Raw genomic sequence first — 25,333 nt, forward strand, 5'->3', positions numbered from 1 at the left:
ATAAGTCCTGCAGGGAGGGGAGGGTAGTTCCAGTGGTACGTTCAGCTGAACTCACCACCCTCTGCAGGGCCCGCCTGTACTGAGCAGTACAGTTCCCAAACCAGGCAGTGATGTTGCCTGTCAGGATGCTCTCCACTGCTCCAGAGTGCCTGAGGTGGTAAAGACGCTGCCTCGCCTTTCTCACCAGAGTGTCTGTTTGTGAAGTCCATGTTAAGTCCTCTGTGATGTGGACTCCCAGGTACTTGAAGCTGCTCACCCTGTCGACAGAAGTCCCATTAATCACCAAGGGCGTGTGCGTCCTCGATTGTAATCCTCGCCTAAAGTCCACAATCAGCTCCTTGGTTTTGCTGACGTTCAGGTGGAGGCTGTTGTCCTGGCACCAGAGTGACAGGTCAGCCACCTCCTCGCGGGAGGCCTTCTCATCGCCGTCGGTGATCAGGCCCACGTCAACGGTGTCGTCAGCAAACTTGATGATGGCGTTGGAGCTGGACCTGGCCACACAGTGATGCGTGTACAGTAGGGGGCTGAGGACGCAACCCTGGGGGGGGTCCTGTTTTCCTCTTTATTTAAAAAAAACCCAATTTGTTATAATTACATTTCAGATAAACATTTTTTATTAGTTCTGTCTTTGTGCAAGTTCAACTGTTCCACCGCGATACAAACTGTGAGCCACCTGAATGCTCGTACTTGCGATAATAAAAACTATTCCGCGTGTTGAAAGCGCCACATACTGACGTGATTAGAAACAGCACCGCGACAAAAAAAAAAAAAAGATAAATATCGTCATCCCTGCAGAACCACAACGTGTTGTTTTTTTTGTGCGAGCGGACGTGTCACACGATTCATTTCACGAAGAGAAGCCAAATGACGGGAACGATCAACGTATTGGAAAGAAAGCTGTCGGTGACGCAAGATTCGCGAACGATTTGTTCGTAGCGAATCATTTAAGCGACGCGTGTCGGGGCTCGGTCGCCTCAAAAACTGGAAACAATTCATGTAGACTCAATTAAAGTCCAAGGCAAAAAAAACAACCAAAAAAAAAATTGATATTATTGATTTGCGTGTTTTTTGACAGAACCCAAATACGTTTTTTTTAAGAGAATTATCTTCAAATACCCCCCCCCCCCCCGCAACTCAGAACGAGCCGACTCGTGTGACTCTGGTTCGCGGTGAACCGCAAGCGCTCCGTCGCACGCCGTGCGTTAGACCAAGCGAATCACACGAATGAAGAGTCGGGAAACCGGAGAACCCAACGACTCTCCCTCTCTCTGTCTCTTTTCTTTTTTTTTGTTCCATACACGGTCAAAGAATCGAATCCGAAACCAGGAGCCGAAGCCTCCGTCGCTCCGGAGTCGCTGCCCCTGAGTCATCGCGGAAGCCCGGACCACGTGACGCCGCCCCGTCACGTGCGGGCAGCGTCACGTGACTCGGCCAGCCCCTGCTAGCTGGCGGAGCAGACTCCGCAGGCGCTTCGCTGTATCATGTAGCGCGGGGCGTCCGTCTTCCAGCGAACAACAACTAACACGGGACAAAAAAAAAACAACAAACAACAAAACCCCCGAAAAACTCAACAAAAACATGGGGACAGGGCCCGAGGCAAATCGCCGGGTGTGGCGGACAAGCGGCCCGGCGTTACTCGTGTGGCTCGCAGCGGTGCTACTGGCGGCCCCGTCGGTGGCGGACGTTTCAGATGACAGCCGCCCCTGGTACCAACCTCTGTGCAGGTAAATACAGAATCATAACCCTGTGGAGGGGAGCTGAAATGAAGCAAATCGGTGAGAGTAAGGTGTTCAGGCTCCCTTTTTTATATATATATATATAAACACCCCGAAAATACGCCACCGAGCTGTCCTCCTCGCTAAACAACCCGCATTGTTTGCACTGAGCCGGGATCATGTCTCCCCGCCGGCATGTTGTCGTCGCTCACTGGCGTAGCAGGGACAAGCTCCAGTCTGAAATAGACTAATAAATGAGCGATAGACAGCTCGTCTACTGGTGGAACCAGCTTCGTTAATGTGTTACACCATGGCGCTGTTGTGTGCCGTCGCAACCGATTTCCCTGTGTGAGATCATGACCAGCCTCTATTTGCAAAGTAGATGTACACACATACAAGGGACCGGTGGCGTCGGTGTTGATGGTGTGGAAAGAAGCTCTTTCGGTGTCTGGTTGTGTTTGTGGTGTCTGGTTGTGTTTGTGCTTGCTACCCTGAAGCGCCTGCCCGGGTTGGAATATGTGATTGCGAGGGTGTGAGGGGTTTCAGATGAATTGGCCAGCCTGGTCCCTGGCCCTGTTGCTGAAAAGATCAAGGAGTCTGGGCAGGTTGACCCCTGTGATCATTTCTGTGATCTGTGATCTGTGATCAGAGCCTCTCAGCAATAAGAGCTGGGCACCACAAGCCCTTAAAATGTTCCATTCTTGCGCCTAACTTTTTCATATTACTAACTCTTTCCAGTTCTATTGCCTAGACCCCTATATATATATATATATATATAATAGAACATGCAGGTTGATCCTCAACCATTATCTGCTTAATGGTATGCTACTTAACATGTTGAACAGTCAACATCCCATATCTGAAAAACCTGTGTATGCAAATTTTACAATTCCTTACCTAATAACCTAGTTTCTGCTTCAAGGTGCTTTTGTAAAATTCCTTCTGATTCAGATATCAAGTTCAAGTTCAAAAGATTATTTGTCACGTCACCAATGTTATTGTACCTTGTTTGTTGTCTTTCAGCTATAAATGGGAAGCCATTGACCAGGATGATCATGTGAGATATACTATGAAGCTTTGTGACACTTCTCCAGACACGGATTGTGGCGCAGGCACTGCAGTTTGCGCCCGAAACCTCTCTGTGAAGACGGACCAGTCAGTCGGTGAGTAAAATGTGTTTCAGTCTGATTTGAGTCTTATCAGAGCGCCACTGTTGCATCTCACATCCCAGGAGAGACTGGTGGCGGACCAGTACAGATACAGTATGCCCTGGGACATCAGATTATGGAACGATAAATGAGTTAAAGTTGAAGTCGAATTAGGTCAGTGGAGACAAAGGCGAGTGGAATAGAATAGAGTAAAATAGAAAGACACGACATATCCTTGTGGATAGCCAGTGCTGTTGTGCAAGATGTCTATATTTTTGCTGTTCAGAGGGAAAATCAAAATCCAATGAGTTATTTGGTCATGCTGAACATTGAGTATATGTTGTAGCGGTCGCTGTTGCATGAGTCAGGGTGCCAGTCAGAGTTGTGGTCTGACAACATATGATGTCTATAATTAATTACAGCCAGCAGAACCCTACAAAAGACCTGATGTAGTAACCAGCCCCTTCACGAGCGGTGACACAGAGTTTTAACATACATGAACAAGCAAGTCAAGAAACACACTTGTTGGGAATTGTTTGGCTTGTTTTGTTGTTGTTGTCTATTGACATGGACGATCTGTGACCCTGGGTCTGTAACCCACCATGATGAGACATCTTATCCCTCATTACCTGAAGCAAAGCTTACATTTCCAAGTGTCCTTTCCTCTAAAAGAGTACACAGCGTAATATCAGAGCATCTTCGACCACATCTTTGATCCTTGGCCTGAGGGCTGACAACTCCACAAGGACCTCAGTTTCTCTGACTGCGCTTTAACAGCACACAACCTGGCATCTGCAGGTCTCCACTCCCCGCCACGTGCTGAAGGGGCTGATGTACACATTCTAAATGCTGATGTACACGTTCTAACCGAGGTACGCTCTGCCCCAGCAGGCCTTGGGGAGGCCAACAGAGTGCTTGCACCTTGGCTGATATCAGTCTCTACGGTGGAAATGTTGACGCATTCACAAATATTTAATGCGCTGTCAGTAGAGCGGGCCATATGGCAGTTGTCCCATGCCAAATATCACATGCTCTCTTATAACCCATGCATCCAAAACAGAGGGTGGATTTGCAGTGCAGTTTTCTCAGGATTTGGAAGGGATGTCAAGGATAGACTCCCTTTTTCTTGGTTTCCCAGGTCAGTAAGGGTTCCTGCCCATGCTTTTGCCCTCTTGGCACAAACGGTCAGAGGCATTTCAGAACAACACAAAAACTTGTCTCGCTGCCTCAGGTTGCGACCTTCCCTTCTCTGACAAGTCTGTGTCTGGCCTGGAGCCAGTGTCAGCGTCATCTGACCCAACAGTGGGAGTCTCCATGTCAGGTGCCAGGCGTGGGCTGAGCTTTTGGGGCGAGCTGCCCCTCACTCTTCCTGTGCTCAACAAAGACCCTTAGCGGTGTTGAATAAAAGGATGCAGGTTTGCTTTTACTCTTTAGTTGTTTTTTTCCTTGTTGTAGTTCTTCACATACTATTCTTTAGTGAGTTTGAGAAAAATAAACATGAAGGCTGGCTGGCTACCCTCCTGGGCAGCCAGCCAAATCGGCTGGCTGCCTAGGCGGGTAGCTTTCTTGAAGGCAAGTTTGGAAAAAGCCATATTAGCGATGGACCAATACCACTACCCAGGCGATACCAAATTGTAACTTTTTAAGTATCAGCACACCAGTACTGAACACAGATTGCTTATAATAAACAGTATGGACTTTATTGAATGAATATTACTTTGAGCTTATTACACAACCATTGACACACAATAGAGTTTTCTCCTTAAGACAGTTACCTTCTCAAGGCTTATTCCTCTTTCCATGTTATTTTCTGGGAGACCTTGTCCAGATTGTTTCAGACTCTAAGGGATGCCATTGATTTATATGTCAAATGTGGGCTATAATTAATGGCCATATAAATAAATTTGACTCAACTAGAGACAGTTTACATACAGTCAAAGAAGCAGAAGATTTGGTCGCTTTTCATTAAAGGCCACTTCCACCTAATTTCCAGTCCTGCTCCCTCCCACTGTTTTTTCCTCCAAAGGCAACATGGCGTTGTGGTTTGCAACCAAACTGCGTTACACCTTCGGTAAATGGTGATAAGCAAAACAAATGATCTCAAACACATCGCGCTAGTGTCAATATCCGAGAGCGAACGTGAACATGGCGACCACTGAAACAAAAGTTTTGAAGTGGAGTATTTTTCTGCCCTTGGCTTGCTCATTACAATGCTTGTAAACAGACTGCAGACCTTCACTTGCAAAGCAGCAGAATGAGTGAAGAGGGTTGGAAGATGTGGTTTTATTTGTCACGTGGTGCCAGCTATCAGTCAGTTCCTTGTCTGGATAGGTCTGTAGAAGTCTCATTTTTATGCGTGGCTTGTGTGGATAAATCTTCAGGGATTCAGTTAATGGCTGTTCCCGTGCTGTGAGGGCATTATTATCCTCTGCAGTGCTGACCAGAATGCTCATGATGACCTGGAGCAACATCCAGAACGTTCAGGGAGAGTTTGCTTTGTTTCTTAGAAATACAGTCTGTTTCCTTGCTGTTCCTGTCGCCAGTGTGTCCTCTGGGGGAGTCATCGCCTCTCCTCTTACGTGATACGGCCGGTGTTAATGGAGCTGTGATGCTTGATTCAGCGTTTATCAGAAATCAAGGGAGAATAGAAGAAAGGAAAAAATTAGTGGATAGACAGATGGGGCATAGAAAAGAGCGGCTTCTAAAGATCTTCAATCTGCCTTAACAAGAACGAGCACAAAGGTAAACAAAGAGCAGGATCTTGTCAGGTTCAAGGTGCGGTACATCAGCTGACTTTGCCACATGACATTTCCATTAGGGATGCATTTTTTAAATTTATTTTTTATTTTTAGCCGCTCCTCGTTAACCGATCATTAACTGTTAACTGACGAATGGGAATGGGTGCACAGAGGAACTCCTGCCCTGTTCCTACCTTCCTCTCTGCGCCCATGCACTCCCCCCGTCGAATATTCTAATTAAACAGTGGAATCCGATTGACTGACAAAATCCTGAGTTGGGTACAGCCCTAGAAATAATGAGTAATAATGATGATAATTATAATAATGGGACACACAAAAGAAAACCCCGTTATGTTTAATGGACTGTTCCTCCCACTGACGAGTGGAGCAACTGAAACGTTTAGGTTCTCCAGAAGGCCTTGAAACAATGATTATTGTGTTTGTATTTCATATCCTCCTGTAACTTTCACCAGCAAAAAAATGAAATACAGAAATATATATAATTTTATTTTATTATTTGCGGTGATTACAGTAACGATCCCTAGTTGCACATGTTGCAGCCATGACTTGTATTGAAGAAATAGATTGTATAGCCTATTTTTTACCACGCAACAAACTTTTTTTATTTTCTTTTTTTTAAACATTATTTTTTAGCTGTTTAACGGTTAGTATTAGTCGGTCAAAATTCTTATTGTCGGTCAAGGGTTAAATGATTACTTATGAATATCCCTAATTTCCATGATAAAGAGCACACACACACTCACACACACACACACACACACACACACACACACACACACAAACACACACACACACAGAGCTCAGTGTTCTATCCACTTCACTCTGTCTTGTCTTTAAGCTATCATCCCAGTGTTTCCCCTATATTTCTATTCCCAAAGAGTGGTATGTATTCCACATACATCGATTCTTCTTCCTGGAGGCAAGGGCCGCAAGGGCAAGCTGTCAATCTCAAAGACAACTGACAGATTCCCTAACCTGCCCGCTCTCTCCTTCCCATCTTCCATTTTCTTCCCTTTTTTTCTTTTTTCTTTTTTCTTTTGTAAATGTTTTTTTTTTTTTTTTTTGTGCACCAGTTAAGAAATTGCTTACATTCCACTCATACATATTATTCCCTATCCAAAAAAAGAAACGTCAAAGAAGCGTCCTCCCAAAAATTCAACTATGCTACAACTCCATCCAAGGGGAAACACTGCATCCTGTGTGTTTGTCTCTTGCTCTCTCTCTTTTGCTGTCTCTCCCAGTCACTGTAACCTGCCACACACACACACACACACACACACACACACACACACACACACACACACACACACACACACACACACACACACACATACACACACACACACACACACACGCACGCGCTCACACACACACACACACACACACACACACACACACACACATTTCTTCATGCCAACAAAAGGCCAATGGGCCAACTGTGTGTTTAATCTGAATCTGGTATTCTGTTTGTGTGTCTGTGTGTGTGGTACAGTACATGTTGTGGCCCAATGGAGGTGACCTCCATCTAGTTGTGTAGTTGGTGTTAGTAGGCCATTAGGGAACAGCCATACTGCTGCTGAATAGCATTCCTTTATAGCCCACTGGAGATTGGCACAATAGAGGTAAGAGACTTGCCGTGCCATAGACCGAAGAACACGTACATGTGCATAAGTGCTTGTCTATCTGTCTGCCTGTCTGGCCTTCAAGTTAGCTCTCTTCACATGCATTCCAGCAAAACAAAACCGAAAGGGGAATTTGAATTGAAACTGCGTGAATCTGAGCCACTGTATGTGGTCCTGTGGGTTGGGAGGGAGTCAGTATGATAGTGTAGTAAACAAACAACTGTTGGTTTAAGAAAATCCAATGTTCCATTTTCTTGTAGTGCTTCAGTTTTTGTACCATAGAAACAGAATACTCAGAAGTCCACCCAGAGATTTAGTATTTGAAATAAAAATTCTTTAACAACAATTCCTGTGCATCTTGTCTTGTTTGTCAAGCTAGTGAGATTAGACCAAACACACAGTATCTGTAACAACATTTTTACAGTGTTGTTTGTCACTCAGCACAAGACAAAGAAGGCTAAAAACCTCAACCATCACATAACTAAAGATTAAACATTAAAATCAGTTAAAAAAATATAATAGAAAAACCTTGTGCGGTTAGGAGAGGATTCTGAACCACTGACTACTCCTCATACATACCCAAGTAGCTTCCTCCATCTAACCTCTATTCCGCAATAGACTGACCCCACTGTGGACAAATCCTAACCCCTTCAGGGTCATAATATTAGGAAGCATTCATCATCTGGCTGCTGACCATGGGAGGAAAGGGGAAATGGGAAAATGGTGTTCATGTTGCCTTTCAGAGAACTTCCCACAGTTTCAGTGCTCAGCTTGAGTTCTAAAGGTTTTGCCTGCAGAATCAATACCTGTGAGGTTGCTTCTTAAAAAGACATTCCCTCCCAACATCAGGAGTGTTATCTCCTTCTGATATTTTACTTTAACAGCCCCACAGACTTTCCACTCTGATTACTGAGTAACAGCTGATCTCTGCCAGTTATGCACAGTCATGTCTTGTGCATTTATAGGTGCTCTATATGTGTTTTTTTTTTCATTGCGATTAGTTTTGAAAACCAAGTCAGAAAAGTAAATACCAACATAACTACCCTTAAGATTTGTCGATTTGTAGTCGGAAAAGAACCACTGCCTCAGCTACTGCTAAATATTATTTTTTATTGGTCTCCTGAAAGCTTCAAGGGAGATTCAAGGGAATGTCAACAAGCAGTTTTCAAGAAATGTGGATGGCTATCTGTGCTACTATTTGGTTATGATGGGTGATGGGGTTGACGCACTGTTACAGACATTAAACAGCGTTTGCTAATCAGAAAATCATTAACTCATGTTTATATCTATTCTCATATAAATTGGAGATATCATGGTCAGAGAAACACAAATATATGATCAATAAATGGCCAGATTGAGAAAAGCCAAACCAAATTTAATCCACGTTAATCCGGGGCCCGCAGATTGAAGTTGTCGCTTATAACTTTTGATGCTTTGGGGTTAATTGCCAACATTTTAGAGCCTTGAGAAGCCTTGTCTATGGAATATTTTTTTGCATTTTGTCATTAGAAAATCACACAAGCTAAAGCTAAATGATAGTTAATATGTATGTTTTTAAGTGTTTTTGACTCCTATAGTTTGTATGTTACAACTGGCTCGAATGCCGCAGTATAAGGAGGGACACAGCACTGGGTTAGTTGGGAACAGAATGGGTTTATTGACAAAAAAGGCAAAAGCGATAAAATGAAAATCCCCGCAGACATCAAGCAGGTAAGACGATACAGCGGCGGAGGGAGAGAAAACAGAAGCAGGGATTCTGGTCAGGCCTACTTGCTAAGCTAAGGAAACAATCATGACAATCATGATCATGACGAAAACCTGGCCTCGCTCGCAAAGTCCCAACACTGCGGTTCAGCTACAGACCGTACAATCTTCCGGCAAGACAAGAACATAGACTTGGGTAAGAGCAGAGGCGGAGGACTTTGCATCTATGTGCACAATGACTGGTGTACCAACAGCAAAATTATTGATAGTCACTGTTCCCCCGACCAGAGCCATATCATATGCAGACCCTTCTATTTACCACGAGAGCTAACAGTAGTTGTTGTGACGGCTGTTTACGTACCACCAGATGATAACGTTAGCACAGCTCTCTCCCACTTACTCACTAGCATAAACAACCAACAGCATGCTCATCCAGATGGTGTACACATCATAGGTGGAGACTTTAATCAAGCATGTTTAAAGACAGTACTCCCTAAATTCGTCCAGTATGTGAAGTGCCCCAACAGGGGCAACAACACACTCGACCCAGTCTATTCCAACATAAAGCAAGCTTACTGAGTCGCACCTCTCCCCCACCTAGGACAATAAGATCACCTCTCACTGCTCCTCATCCCAGCATATACTCCCCTCAGGAGGAAAACAGAGCCAAGCACAAAAACCATCAACCTGGCCTGAGCTCTCTCTCAGCTACAGGACTTTGACCACACAGCATGGGACGTATTTGAGCAACAGGAGTTAGAGGGATATACAGAAAGGCCTTCTATTCTATTCTAAATTGTCATAGTTTTTCACTTATTCCTGCTCCAAATATAGATCAATATAGATCAAACTTGAACCATGAGATGTCTGAGACGTTCTGCTTCTAACAAGACTCCAACCATGTCCGTGGGTCCAGCGGTTGTCATGGGACACTTTTAGCCCGAAAAATGCCAAGGAGAATAATAACAATAAAACTCCTAACTCTGCGGGCTTCTTTTGCGCATCACGATGTGGTGTTACTTCCAAGACTTAAAATTATTTTTTAGTAACATTTATCATAAAAGTTATGTTCACCAATGGCAGTGCCTCATCGAGACTTATCACATTCAGTTGGTCGTTGTTTTGGTATTCGTACATCTCGGCTGTGCCTGTGACTTGCCAATGGATTCGTTCTTCACAGCAAAACAAGAAGTTTCATCATTCCCTCTCCCAAAAAAGTATTCTCATCCTCATCCTCAATCATTTTGTGTACTTTCATATACTATATAGATAGCATTGTGACATGTGCATGTACAGCGAACCAAGCCATTTAGGCGAGGGCTTTGAAAAAGGTTTTGCATGAAAACCTTTCACAATTAATCTGATGTATGTATTAGCGGTTGTCGCAACTGACAATTCAGTTTTCTTCTCTGCTAATGCTCTGTACCGGCTTTTTGTTTACGTGTGTGTCTTTGCGCATAGGTGAGCTGTCACTTCGGAGGCTGTCGGGCACTGTGTTGGATTTCAACACAACTGCGAAGTGCCCGGAGGGCGGAAATAACGTCCAGACCAGCATCAGTTTCCAATGCGGGAAAACCATGGTAGGAGCATAGTGTGTGTGTGCGCACACGCACACGCGCACACGCACACGCACACGCACACGCACACACACGCACACACACACACACACACACACACACACACACACACACACACACACACACACACACACACACACACAAAATTCCCAAATGCAAATCCTGAACTTCAACTGCTGCTATATAACAGTAGGCAGGTATGACCAGAACTGGACATTGTAGCATAAAAGATAATCACCAGTTGGTCGTATTTGGTTCTGACAAAGAAGCAGTGTGTGAATCTAAACAAAGTATTATATTTAGTGAGCACTCCGGTGCCTTCTTTTGGCTCATTAAAACCCCCCTCCCATTCCACTTAGCACCCGAACACCTGCATGTCTGGGTGAGACGTTTCTCCTCTGTGGTTCCCCTGCAGCTCTGAAAACCATCTGCTTTCAGTGCGGAGAAGCAGTTATGTAATTAGTGCATATGTAAAGCACCCATAGAGAGGCAAAAGGCTTTTGGCTATTTGCTAGCCAGCAAAAGTAAATTACACTGGATCTTTAACAATGTTAAAATCTTTAAAGTGGTAATATGTACGATTATTTTATACAAAAATCCCGTAACTTATAATGTATTCAGCTTACACATTATAAGAAACAACCGCTCAATGTATTTGTGCTATGCATGTTCTCCCCTATATACCGATGAACATTCACAAAAATGAACACCATCCTGAGACGCACAGATGATCTTATGGATTACCCTTTTAAAATCGCTTTGAAATCCAGTTCGTTTTTTTAATTTTTTATGTCTGATATGCCTACATTTGATATTGTTAATATCAAGTGTGTCTGTATTGTCTGAACTGTTGGTCTGTAGCCTGTGTTTTTGTTGTTTGTTTTTAATATACATGTTTTTTGTTGCAAGATTAAATATTTTAATCTCAAGAAGTCAATTGGGTAAAATAAAGCTCTCTCTCTCTCTGTCTGATGCTGCAGTGGAAACGATGTGTGAATATAACACTGATGTGCTCAAGGTTTCCTCTCTAGTGTGTTTCCTGCCAGGTGATGATGAGAGGAGTCAAACCACAAGCATAGGCCACATCGTCTCCGATCAACAGTTTGAAATGATGTAATGGATATTAGAACAAATTCTAGGGTATTACCGGCAGCAGAATATCAGAAGAGATAGATGGGTCGTTGACCTTCTGGAATTACTGCAATTAAAGCGTGAAAGATGTTTGCTTTCAAACAGTTTAAGAGCACTTCATTGTGACCATAGCAAAACCGAGCCATTTCCTTTGTCAGTGCAATTTCATATTTAATTCACATGTTTCTCGTTGTAATTGGGACTTGCACTGTTAATTACGACAGGTTTTTTTAAACTCTTAACATCAGTGAGCAATGTGTTCTCCCATCCGACATGTTACATACTACATGTTGGTTCTGTTGTCCAGTGTACTTTAACGTGCGTTTAATGTTATCTAATGTTGTAAAACCTTGCTATTGTCTCTCACAACCACCATTCTTTCAACCCAAAGATTCAATGATTTCATTCTGCTTAAAACACCTTAAGCGTTGCCCTTATTGCATCGCACGTAGACAAAGAGGAAATCTCTCTCAGATATCGCAAAGAACTGTTCTGATCCATGTGGTCCTATCAACTGGTTGCCTTTGGGTTCTAGAATTGACTTGGGGATTTTTGACGGATACTTTTAATGCATGGATGCTTGGGTATGTGCTCCAAAAGGAAAGCATATACGTATGTTTTTAACTCCTCACAAGTTGAGTGTTCAGTCGTGGACGGTGGCTACAGTAGCGAAGTCGAGCATCTGTTTGTCTCTCCAGAAACCTCTTATTTCAGACTGGCTTGAAAAAAACAAACCTATAGTCAAGTTAAATGTAGCCACTCCCATGATTAATTACTGATTCGTTCTTATTATTATTGTTATTATTATTTTCAGGGGACCCCGGAGTTTGTGACAATGTCCCAGTGTGTGCACTACTTCGAGTGGAGAACCTACGCGGCGTGCAAAAAGGACACGTTCAAACCACACAAAGAGGTGAGTGGGACATCCAGTGGGCACACTGCTCCTGCAGGACACCGTGGATGTTTCACCTCGTGTTTGTAGGAGTATGTGAAATGATGGTAGCCTTGCTGTGGGTTGATAGAGAGAGACAAGAAAGACTGAGCAAAAGTGTGTGTGTGTGTGTGTGTGTGTGTGTGTGTGTGTGTGTGTGTGTGTGTGTGTGTGTGTGTGTGTGTGTGTGTGTGTGTGTGTGTGTGTGTGTGTGTGTGTGTGTGTGTGTGTGTGTGTGTGTGTGTGTGTGGTTAGCATACATCCTTTGTGACAACTGCCTGCGAAACTTGAGTTTCATGACACTCATTTTTGTAGTGGCGCGTAAGGCATGACTGTCACAAGGAGTTCTGAGAACAAGACACGCTACATGTTTTAGCCCGTAGAACGGACACTGGGAAGAAAGTGTGACCAAAACAAAAACTCCCCGAGAGGGACGGAACGTAGCACAGCCAATCTGAATTTCACACACGATCAGATACGATAGACATTGGAGTATGGGGCCTGTGCGAAATCCTGGACGTTTATTTTGAATCTTGGAAGTATTTTGAGGTGTCGTCTAGATTAGAATGTGCAGTGCAGTTCATTTAACGTTCATTCAACGTTCAGGTTGTGTAAAAGTATGTATGTATACTGTATATGCAGTATATCAGGATATCAGTACCTCAATATTATTTCAAGATGATTTTCCAATATTTTGTGGAGGGCTATTGATGCTTTCATAATATATTTCCAGAAATGTAAAATATCTGAGAAACAATCCTAAGAAATGTGCATGTTATGACCAAGCAGGTAGAGAGGGCATTGAATAGAACAGCTAGTCTATAAAGTTCAGGAAAAGTGCTTTCTGCTTTTCTTTACTGTAATGCAGCCTTAAAGACGACATTTAACTATGTCATAATATTATGGTCCCGGATGATATCCAGTCTCACATCACAATATAGATATTATAACAATTTATCGCCCAGCCACGGGACCAAACTTCTTCTTAACTCCAAATCTTTTGAATTAAGCCTTTTAAGCACCAAATATCAACGAATCCTAATCACAATATGTCTTTATGACATCACTACACACTGGAAGCCGATAAACGTGAATCATGGAAATATCGCCCAGCTCTGATTTGGGATCTAAATTCTGAAAGTCTGTAGAAATGGGGTGGAAGAGAGCTACCTTTCCAGTTAGTTACTACTACTGCGAGTTACTACCCTTCGTGAGGTCACCATGTTGTGGGGTAACGACTCCCTTATCATAACGACTCCCTTATCATCTCCCTCCGCATGCAGGTGCCCTGCTACGTGTTCGATACGGACAGCAAGAAGCACGACCTGAGCCCGCTGATTAAGCTGAGCGACGGCTACCTGGTGGACGACGCAGACAACTCCATCGATTTCTACATTAACATCTGCCGCAGCATCAGTAAATAACCTTTCGCTACGTATTCGTCCTCACTCTTGGTATGAATCTTGTCCTGATGAACACAGAGCTGTATTCTGGCTCCAAGTGATCAGTTGGATGAATTTGATTTTGGTCCTGCAATGCAAGCTAGTTTCCATTATACATTTTTTTTCAATGTGGAATTGAAAACTGACCAGTTAGCTTCTTATCAGTTCATGGACTGAAGTCACGGGGTGTAGTGGCCGCAGGGTGAAGCGTGGGAGGGCTCAGCAGTCTCAGCAGTCTTCTCCAAATTTAAAAAAGCAGTTTTCCTCTAGAAGAAATTAAATTGATGTGTTCTGACTGTTCATGCTATATCAGTTCTCTCTGTCTCTCTCTCTCTCCCCCCCAGATCGCCCAGAGAGCTCATGCCCCCAAGGCTCTGCAGCCTGTCTGACCGACAGCCAGGGCTCCTACACCATGGGATCTCCCAGCAGGCAGCTGGAGCTGGTGTCCAGGGACAGGTACCACACGCTAACTCCAGCTTCATCATCTATTATACACGGAGAACGTTTGCAACTATCTGTGATTCACCCTCGCAGAGACCACTGCTGAGCTCATCTTGTGAACCAGGGAGTGATGACTATGTGCCCTGAAGAAAGGTCTCAAGAGGAAGCTGGTTTCGGCAGTCCTCTAAATGATAGGGTGGCTATTTATCAACCCAGGTTTTATTAAATTGTTAGTTCCCATCATTCATAGCACAACCGGGCAGAGCGATGTGGTATTGCAAAACTGCAGCTTCTCACTGTGCTTAAATGCATTTATTAGAGGCAAATGTTTGGGCCATAAAACAATGTTAAATCTTTTTTTGGAAAACATAAACTTGCATTATTAACTTGCATATTCACACAAGTCTTGGCAAATTATTTGAAACAGCAATATCACATTTTATTTAAAAATACTCTCTGCAGTTGCCACAGAACATCCAGAGTGTAACGCTGTCTACAGTAGGTTGCCAATAGGTAGCGGATCAACTTCTAGTCTCTCATGTTGGCACGATGGAGGTGCAACAGTTTATAAAACCCTTAACCAAAACTTGATATAATGCACAAGTTGCAACCTATTTTTGGAATTACAAATAATATAATTTCTGACCGCATGTGACCACAGTGAGATGCTGCAACAGAGTGGTAAGTTTCTCAATAGCAAAGCATTGTTGTGCTGTGAACAGTTGGTCATGGGAACCAACATTGTAATAAGGCCTGGGTTGAAAATAGATGAACCTATCCTTTAATGTTTAACAGGATAAATTGGCACATTGATTCAAGTTGTTAGATGCAGCCATTCTATTTATTTTGCTCGATAATAAAAAATGCTTAAACCACATAATTATGCCTGTTTCTGTAATATCGTTCAACTTCACTCACTGCACCAATAACTACGTGTGTTATGAGTTCATATTTTTGAAAGCTGGTCTGCAGCAGTCTGCCACCATTGTTATTGTCTTCCTGATACTTTAATGCATAAATAAACTGACACTTCCTGTACTCCAGTATTAGTACTCTCTACCAGCCCTAACAGTACACTTGCACTGACACACAAAATTTATGCTCAGAAAGGCCAAGTACTGATAAAATATGAATGGCCAGTAAAAGTCAATATTTTTTTTATCACATGTAGCCAGTAAGGGAAGATTTTATCTTCAACCTCACATGAAAGCTCACTTTCAGTAGACTTATCTGAATTGCAAAATGGCAAAACAACGGTGGGTAAAAAATGGTTTTATTACCTGGTGTGAGGGCCTGTCAGCTCAAATATTCATAGGTTTCTTTTTGCCAAGAGTTTTTGAGGTTCGTAGTTCATCAAAAATGTTTCAGTGACAGTGAAATCCATGTATTGCAGCAGGGAGCGCCATAAAACACCATTTAATAGCTCAAAATTACTTGAATACTGGAGATGGCCTTTTAAATGCAGAAAAACAATATAAACAAAAAACATCTTAGAATTTTTCTTTCCACTCATCTCCAAGGCTGCAGCTGCAATATGAGGCCAGCGACGGTACTACTGCTCCAGGCTTCTGCAACGGACACACTCCTGCTGTCACCATCACTTTCATCTGCCCCTCAGGCCGACATCAGGTCAGAGTCACACACGCATAAGACATGGTATGCGGAAAACACTATTCAATATTCTAGGTTTGGAGCCTACTAGATGGGTAGATGGATGGATGGATGGATGGATGGATGGATATATATATATATATATATATATATATATATATATATATATATATATATATATATATATATATATATAAAATTTAATCTTCCTCAGAGGGAAATTGGAATGTCCCGGCAGCTCAGATCAACAATACGCAAAATGATAAGGCCATAAAACACTATAATAAAAATAAATAAATAAAAATGGCAATATATGTAAAAAATAACAAATTTGCCAATATTCACCAAAGCTAATGATAAACAGGTATAACCTAAAAATATAACTCCAGGCTGCAATCACGGGGTCCAGTAAGTCATGTGAGGTATATATTACAGCTTTCGGAGGTTCCCAGAATCTGTGCTCTGTGATCATATGCGGGGACGTTTGGAGCGGCGTCAGCTCCGCGGGGCCTCATCCCCGCTGTGTGCTGCGGCTAGGGAGAGAGAGGAGGAAGCACCGGTGCGGTTGCTGTACGATTGGCTGTTTGTGTCACATGTTTGAAGTGACCGAATTAGGGATGTTTACGAAGGTAGTCGAACTTACGTAATTTTAGTGGTGACTTCTTTCCTTGGATTACATTTCCAATAAGTTACGTTTCCGTGAAATATGAAAAGACGTTGTGGTATTTCTGTGATTAATTATCCATATCACAGCTTCTATTTTTACTGACGCCTTGCTGGATCTTGAACGCATCACTCACTTGCACAGTTGAGTGGACTTGACTCGACGTGGTCCCGAGTTTTTGTGGACTAATCTTTTTTTTCTGGATCCGCAAAAGTAATGGGGAACAAAGAGATAAAATATCCATCAAACACATCCACAGACATCTTACCAGGTTAAAAGGTACATAAATACACGTGCCTCAGCGACGCAGTCTACACTGGACACAGTGCGAATGTACATTCTGAATCAGAACCTGCACATTTATAGTACATAGTATGATGATGTCATAAAGCGGTTTACTGTAAATCTCATCTCGTTCCATTCGTTTTCGAACATTGGCGTGCGTGTCTGTGAAGCATGACAGCCTGGAGACTTGGGGCCAAATTTGGTCGGTTTTTCACTCATTTCTGCTCCGTATGTGAATCAATTTGGATGAAACTTGAACCATGAGATGTTTGTGACATACCGGTTCAAAGGACACTTCAACCGTGTTCGTAACTTCTGTTGTTGTTGTGTTCAGATGGTTTTGTTGTAGATACTTTGGCGTTCTATGACTTACATCGTGTCTGTGATTTGGGTCAGATTTTGTCGATTCTGCTCTGTATGATGCTCGATTTGGATGACAGTTGAACCACACGATGTTTGTGACATGGCGTTTCAAACGAGACATCGACCGTGTTCACAACTTCTGCCGTTGTTCTGTTTCAAATAGTTTTCAGACAATTTTCAAGATTTCTGAGAATTTTTCCCAAGCAATTTTAATAGGGGATTGTAATGACAGAAAAGCAATAACATATAACAGTCTGAAAATAAGACAATGAAAAGGTTATGTCCAAAAATGAGATATATGGTCCTATACAATAACTTATGAAATAAACAGTGAAGCAGACTCGCCTGTAGTACTAAATATCTTTAGAGTAGAGAAAAACACACTCCCAAATATATTTTTTGCAGTAGCTCTAAGTTTGCTAGCCACTCAGCCACTGGTAAGATAAAAGGCTCGTAGTCTTTTGTGAATTTATTGGATTTATTGGATGTCGTTGATGCCATTTTTCTCAGGCGGTGTTAAAGTAAAAGCACAATGAGCAAGTATAACAGAGCTCTGGAACAATAGCTGACATTTTACTTTCTAATAAAGATGAAATCTCATTTTGAAGATCGAGTGTGCTTATTATTCCAAGTAATTGAATAATCTTCATTTTGTTTATTTATTAATTATTTCATTCTTGTAATTCATATGTAACTGTCATGTTATGCTGGTGTGGAGTTTAATGTATGAGGGCAATTTGTACAGGTACAAGTACATAGTACAAGTACATAAACACAGAATCAGACTAGCTACCCAATACTGGTGTATGAAAGTATATTATACAAGGTTCTTACCCTGTCCTTGAGGGGCTTGAAGTACTTGAATTCCTCAGAAATGTAAGTCCTGGCTACATATAAGGTATGCATCAAATTATAGTTGATATATGATAGTATATACTGTATGTTTATGTTCATGTGAGAGTAGAGATGATACTCCATGTTTCATGCACCCTCATACACGAACCTACATATTGGAGCGTTGTATTGAGCCTATCATGAATAAAGTGCTTCTTTATCCTTAAAAGTGCTTGTTTAACCATTTTTGCTCAGAACTCATTCTCAGTGCTATGTGCTAACGGAATTTTATAATTCTTAGTATCTTCTTTAATACTAATCTTATTACTGGCCGTCCAGGGCAGTGATCCAAGGCTGACAGCCAAGGCCAACTGTCGCTACGAGGTGGAGTGGGTGACGGAGTACGCCTGCCACCGGGACTACCTGGAGAGCCACACCTGCATGCTGACGGATGCCCAGCATGACATCTCCATTGACCTCACTCCTCTCACACTCACCTGTGAGTAAACACCACCTTTACTTTTTAGGTCCCTATCTGATAAACATTGCATTTCAGCAGCTAAGTATTTGAATTCAATGTTAAAATACATGCAATCTATTTTTTGCAAATTAAGCTCTAGACCACAGAGAACAATTAAATTATTCTTCTAGTCATGCTTTAAATACACATGCAGCCCTATAGCCTTCAACAGATATGTGGCACCACATCCCAACCCAGCACAATTCGCAACAGTGTACTGTTGGCTGTTTTTTCTTTTTTTCTGTCTGAAATTAGATTATTGCAGATTTATATTCCTCAAGTTGTCTTCTATGTCTCAATGTATTTTCAAAACTGAGTTTGATTTCTAAATATTAGAAATCAAATATTTAAAAGTCGAGGCCACATGCTCTGTCAGCATTAGTTAAGTTACTCACCAACAAGTTGTTGAACAAACGGCGATCTTATGCTTTGGTGCAAACATGCAGATTGACATCATCCTTCGATATTTTGAGTGATATGTTGCGCTGTTGCTGACGTCACTTCCGTAAACGATGTTTTAAAGAAACAACAACAAATAAGCAAGAAATTTCACTTCTCTGTGAAAATGTAATCTCCCTGTTTTTATGGAATATGAGAAGTGGGTGGCAGAAGCTCTCAATGATATTGCTGAACTGGCAGCGGGAGGTGGCGGAGCGGGGTTCTCCCAGAAAACAAGAATGGACCCCGCCATTTGCATTCTGGGAATTGCTGTCCTCCGGTGATGTTTTCATGTCTGCGATCATATCTTTGTTATGTTTAGAAGTTACAGAATAATAGAGGGGGCATGCTTGTACAGTAAGCATGAACTTAGAATGAAAAAAATGAATTTAAATTAAAGGATTAACATCAATTATGCATTTTCCCTCTCTTCCGATTTTCACACTTCCAAGTGTGACCGACGTTTAGTGTCTGTTCAGACTTAAAAATGTGTTACGTGGCCGCTGGCTGTGCTCAGGGGCAACACCAGCCCCTTGTCCAAGGACATCAAGGCCATCTTGGGCAGCGTAGGAGTTGAGGCCTTGTCTTAAACAAGGTAATCAGTGAACTGAATGGGAAAGACATCAATTAAGTTATGAACTCCGCCTGCTCCAAGTTAGCCTCTGTGCCAGCTGCTGCTGCTTAGGTGGTGGTGGAGCTGCTGCAGCAGGGGCTGCTCCTGCTGCTGTGGAAGAGAAAAAGGACGAGAAGAAAGAGTAATCTGGGGAGTCGAATGAGGATATGGGCTTCGGTCTCCTTGGTTCATCTGACTTCTGAAAGCTTAAAAAGCAATAAAAATGTAAACATTTTCCAATATTTTTTTATAAATGAATAATTTAAATATTATTTCAGAAAAACCCATTCAACACTATCTCATTGGAGGAGTACAGCACTATCCAAATGTAACCATTTAAAGTACTAATGTTTCTAAATGGGTATTTTGTGCCGCAAAAGTCTGGAAATGCTCTAAAACTTAAAAGCCTGATTTGTATTTGCATATCTCACACACACACACACACACACGCAATGGAAAAGCAAACAAGGTGAAAATAGCAGCCGAATGCTACTAACTATTTTTTGTTAAGTTTAAATCTTCATAGCTTGTACACTGTTCTCTAAGGGCTCGGTTACACTTAGTTTCAATGTGACCTTTGTGATCCGATCACGCCGGGACGCATTAACTTTCAGCTCTGGAGAACCAGATCGGATCTGAGATCATCTGAGATCAGCCAGACCACATCCCAAGGGGGCTTGGCTCGCATAGAAGTGTGGATTCCACGTGCATCCACACACATCTAGTGCATCCCTCCACAGGAACCCAGATGGAGTACAGTAATCACATCTGCTGTGATCTCTTTAAAATTGCCCTACCACTAAATATCATTTTAAGATATGCAAATAGCAAAAATGATTCTGTTGTCTGGCGCATCTGATCACAAGAGTCGCATTGAAATGGCAAGTGTAACCAAGCTCTGTGTGTGTGTGTGTGTGTGTGTGTGTGTGTGTGTGTGTGTGTGTGTGTGTGTGTGTGTGTGTGTGTGTGTGTGTGTGTGTGTGTGTGTGTGTGTGTGTGTGTGTGTGTGTGTGTGATAACTCAAAAAGCATCTCATAGTTGAGGGAAGGAAATGACTATATGCACCCACGTAAAGTAATTTCCTTCCCTCAACTATGAGATGCTTTTTGAGTTATTTTAGGCCTGGACTAAACTGACCAAACTAATTTCCTGAGTAATCTTATTGACCTTCCTGGTTTTCGCACACTTCTGTGCCTTGTCACACACTGTGTGTGCACGTCCTGTGACATATCACGTGTGTGTGCCTAACGCATGATGAATGGTTTTTACTGTTCAAAAATAGAATTGAACTATAGTGATGCGTAAACATTGAATGGCCATTTGGTTCAATTAGTAGAGGAAAAATATCTAATAGGGGATCTTTTTTTTTTTTTAACAATCATAATAATACATATAAAACACATTTATCTCATAGATTGGTGGCTTCACAGTACAGCAAAGCACCGCTTGAGTCCAATCACATATTTGACAAAGTGTACGAAACCTAGAAACCCTGGTGTTCTATTGTGTCATGCCATACCAGGGGGGAATTTTTATCAGAACATATTGCTTCCGAGGCAACAATTGGCCATGAGCGAGCACGTACCCGACCTATTGAGCGCCATGCCGTTGTGCCCAAAGGGCGCACAAGCTTGAAGCGTGTGCATAACGGACCTGTGGGTTTGCAGAATGACTGGGGCACGCGCCCAACCTAGTGTGCATCAATGCGGGACTGTGACCAAGGGCTACGTCATCCAATTCGCCCGTCCCCTGCCACTTTCAGGGGAAAAGTTGAGTCCGGACAATCCAGATGGAGGTTCTCGTGAGAGATAAACTCCCTGCTAGAAAAAGTGGCGGTACGGAGTGTCCCAAGAGAGGGAGCCCATACGGACATGACAGCAGATACTTTGTGGTGTTGAAAAAATATGGAAACTTTTGCCTGATATTTGACCTGCGAATGTTAAACAAGCATGTAATGAAGATGACATTTCAGCAAGATTTATTCGACCAAATGACTGGTTTGTGAAACTAGATCTGAAGGATGCATGTTTTCTTCCGCAACCTTTCATCTCCAGCCACTGCATTACAGAAAATATCTGAGCTCTGCCTTCCAGGGCAAAGCCTATGAGTTCCTCACACTCCCCTTCAGGCTTTGATTAGCTCCACGGGTGTTCACGAAATGTGTGGAGGCGGCGATAACACCATTATGCCTGCAGGGGGTGAAAGTGTACAACCAGTCGGGGAAGTCAGCCAGGCGGCCATTTTAACTCTTTCTCACCTGAAAAGTCTAGGCTTCACTATCAACATGGAGTATGTGTACTAACCCCAAACCAGTGCGTCCCCTCTTTACGCATGGAGCTGGACTCTTGTTTGGATGATGGCCCGTCTCTCTTCAGCCAGAGTTCTGGCCATCAAGTCGTGCGCGTCACAGACAGGCACCTTCACCCCCAGGCGGTGGCGGACATCTGGGCACAGTTTGGCCGGGTGGAGGTGGGCCTGTTTGCGTCACCAGAGACGACACAGTGCCCATTATGGTTCTCCCTGTGGGGACCAACCCCCATTGGGTGTAGACATGCTGGCCCATCCTGAACAACATGTCACTGCGGCTGGTGACTCCCTACTGGCCAAGCCACCCATGGTTTGCCAATCTGTGCGACTGTGTGGGTTAGGAATGCACTGAAATTCCGGACCGATACCGATGTTTAACAATAGGAACCAATAGGAACTCTCAAGTGATGCTGAAGTGACTTAAGCCAACAGGGTTTCAGCATGAGTTCCGTGTTTACTTTTTATTTACTCAGTAACTTTCACTTATTTTACCTTGTCAGTCGATCAAAATATGTTTCTGAACAAATTTGAGTCCAGTTGCTGAATTCACTCATATTAGATCTACAAGACATCATTTAAAAGTTTGTTCAGACTTTCATAAGGCACGAGCTTGCATCGGGACAGCACACAGGGATTTTTTGTTTAATTTGTTTTGTTTCAATGTCAGAAAATACAATAAATCTACCATAACTTTTATTTTTATTAGTTTATTGGTAATTTTTTGTTACCGTCGAGTGTACATTGACTGGTCCCCACCCAGAGCGATGGGACTCAACCGGACAGACCGTGGACTTGCAGCTGGACCAATTACTGTGCACTTATGTCGCTGACTGTTCCTCTCGTGCCGGTTAATCCCTGCCCGGAGCTCAAAAAGTCCCTCAAGAACAGCGTTCTAAGAACTGCAAACATTCCTTGTTCCTGAAGTGCAGACACAAAAAAAGGGATGGTTCCTCCAAAAGTTCTTAGAACTATGAAAAAGTTCCTGCCAAAACAGCTATTGTCACTTGATATTATAGGGTCCCATGAGTAATAGATCACCGTCCCTGTGATAGGGAATGTCTAGGTTGTGAAGGCAACCATAGTTCCCTGAGAAGGGTCCAGATCTATTACTGCACTGCGTTATGGTGCCCCTCCGAGGCACTCACCAGCGACAAGTGAAAGAGAGGAAGGTGAGCTGCAGTTATGTACCCCCTGCTGTAGGAGTGCAGCATTGTCATTTCCTCTGCCATTCTGCGTGAATGAAGAGTATTGGATTACATTATCTGTCGATCAGTTCCATGAGTAATAGATCTGGTCCCATCTCAGGTAACCACGGTTGCCTTCGCAAACCTAGACGATATTGAGATATATTGTGTATATGTATGTGTATATGTATGCATATAATGCAACTCGTCTTTGACCGCACATCTTCCTTGTACTTTGCGTGCAGTGGAGGAGCACCCGTACTATGTGGAGTCCAAGCCCAGCGACGGGAGTGAGAGCTACATCTACTACCTGAACGTGTGCGGGGAGACCAAGGCCGGGGAGTGCGGTGACGAGAGGCGCTATGTGTCCGCCTGCCAGGTGAAGAGCAGCGGAGATGCCAAGAAGATAGCTGGCAGATTCCAGAACCAGACACTCCGGTACAGAAAGTCTATCTATCTATCTATCTATCTATCTTCGTCCCCCATTAAAAATAACAATAAATATAACAATAATAATACATTGCAATGTTGACAAAATCCATTGGAACACACACTCACACAGTCTCTCTCAATCTGCCGCTGTCCTACTGTCCTTCCTATCTCGCTCTCTCCATTTATATATATATATATATTTTTTTTTTCCCCCTATATATTTTATATTGTTTATAGTGCTTACCTTGATATGCTCTCTATTTTCTGCTGTCCCCTTTTTGCTGCTGGAACAATGTAAATTTCCCCGGTGTGGGAATAATAAGGGTTTATCTTATCACACTTGTCACTCTCCCTGCTTCTAACTGAATTCAATAAACCTTTGGCATGGCTGATTGACCTTCAGATTTACCTTCAGTATTACCTGAGAAATGCTGGACTGAGCTCAGGGTCTGCCTTTATAGTTGTATGGAACAATATACATGACAAACTTATTCCATTCCAATAAATTCCATCGTGCTTAATATGTCGAATCCCTTACTTTGACACATTTCCTGGCTCATCAGTGCTCTGGCTCCCCTGCCCCTCCGTCTCTCCGTGCAGCTACTCGGACGGGGATCTCACTCTGATCTACCCTGATGGCAGCAGGTGCTCGTCGGGCTTCCATAGAATGACCATTATCAACTTTGAGTGCGACAAGGACGCAGGTGAGAAGTGCTGCTTCAATCTCGTTTCACTGCTCCTCGAGAGGATGAACTCCATCTACAGTGGGGCAAAAAAGTATTTAGTCAGCCACCAATTGTGCAAGTTCTCCCACTTAAAAAGATGAGAGAGGCCTGTCATTTTCATCATAGGTATACTTCGACTATGAGAGACAGAATGGGGGGAAATAATCCAGGAAATCACATTGTAGGATTTTGAATGAATTAATTGGTAAATTCCTCGGTAAAATAAGTATTTGGTCACCTACAAACAAGCAAGATTTCTGGCTTTCACAGACCTGTAACTTTTTCTTTAAGAGGCTTCTCTGTCCTCCACTCGTTACCTGTATTAATGGCATCTGTTTGAACTCGTTATCAGTATAAAAGACACCTGTCCACAACCTCAAACAGTCACACTCCAAACTCCACTATGGCCAAGACCAAAGAGCTGTCAAAGGCCACCAGAAACAAAATTGTTGACCTGCACCAGGCTGGGAAGACTGAATCTGCATAGGTAAGCAGCTTGTTGTGAAGAAATCAACTGTGGGAGCAATTATTAGAAAATGGAAGACATACAAGACCACTGATAATCTCCCTCGATCTGGGGCTCCACGCAAGATCTCACCCCGTGGGGTCAAAATGATCACAAGAACGGTGATCAAACATCCCAGAACCACACGGGGGGACCTAGTGAATGACCTGCAGAGAGCTGGGACCAAAGTAACAAAGGCTACCATCAGTAACACACTACGCCACCAGGGACTCAAATCCTGCAGTGCCAGACGTGTCCCCCTGCTTAAGCCAGTACATGTCCAGGCCCGTCTGAAGTTTGCTAGAGAGCATTTGGATGATTTAGAAGAGGATTGGGAGAATGTCATATGGTCAGATGAAACCAAAATAGAACTTTTTGGTAA

General features: G+C 42.9%; 1 protein-coding gene across 1 annotated transcript in view; it reads left to right on the top strand.

Annotated features, from left to right (window-relative positions):
* Window positions 1-1,612: 1,612 nt before the first annotated feature.
* Window positions 1,613-25,333, top strand: part of igf2r (insulin-like growth factor 2 receptor) — a 58,919-nt gene continuing 35,198 nt past the window's right edge. The window contains exons 1-10 of the mRNA XM_080023559.1: window positions 1,613-1,724; window positions 2,739-2,878; window positions 10,410-10,528; window positions 12,471-12,569; window positions 13,871-14,003; window positions 14,374-14,485; window positions 15,991-16,099; window positions 18,567-18,726; window positions 23,535-23,727; window positions 24,322-24,425. Of these exons, the coding sequence (XP_079879685.1) occupies window positions 2,785-2,878; window positions 10,410-10,528; window positions 12,471-12,569; window positions 13,871-14,003; window positions 14,374-14,485; window positions 15,991-16,099; window positions 18,567-18,726; window positions 23,535-23,727; window positions 24,322-24,425 (1,123 nt within the window). The 5' untranslated portion in view covers window positions 1,613-1,724; window positions 2,739-2,784. The remainder of the gene's footprint in view (window positions 1,725-2,738; window positions 2,879-10,409; window positions 10,529-12,470; window positions 12,570-13,870; window positions 14,004-14,373; window positions 14,486-15,990; window positions 16,100-18,566; window positions 18,727-23,534; window positions 23,728-24,321; window positions 24,426-25,333) is intronic.

This window comes from Zeus faber (assembly GCF_960531495.2).
Source record: "Zeus faber genome assembly, chromosome: 2".
Lineage (NCBI taxonomy): Eukaryota > Metazoa > Chordata > Actinopteri > Zeiformes > Zeidae > Zeus > Zeus faber.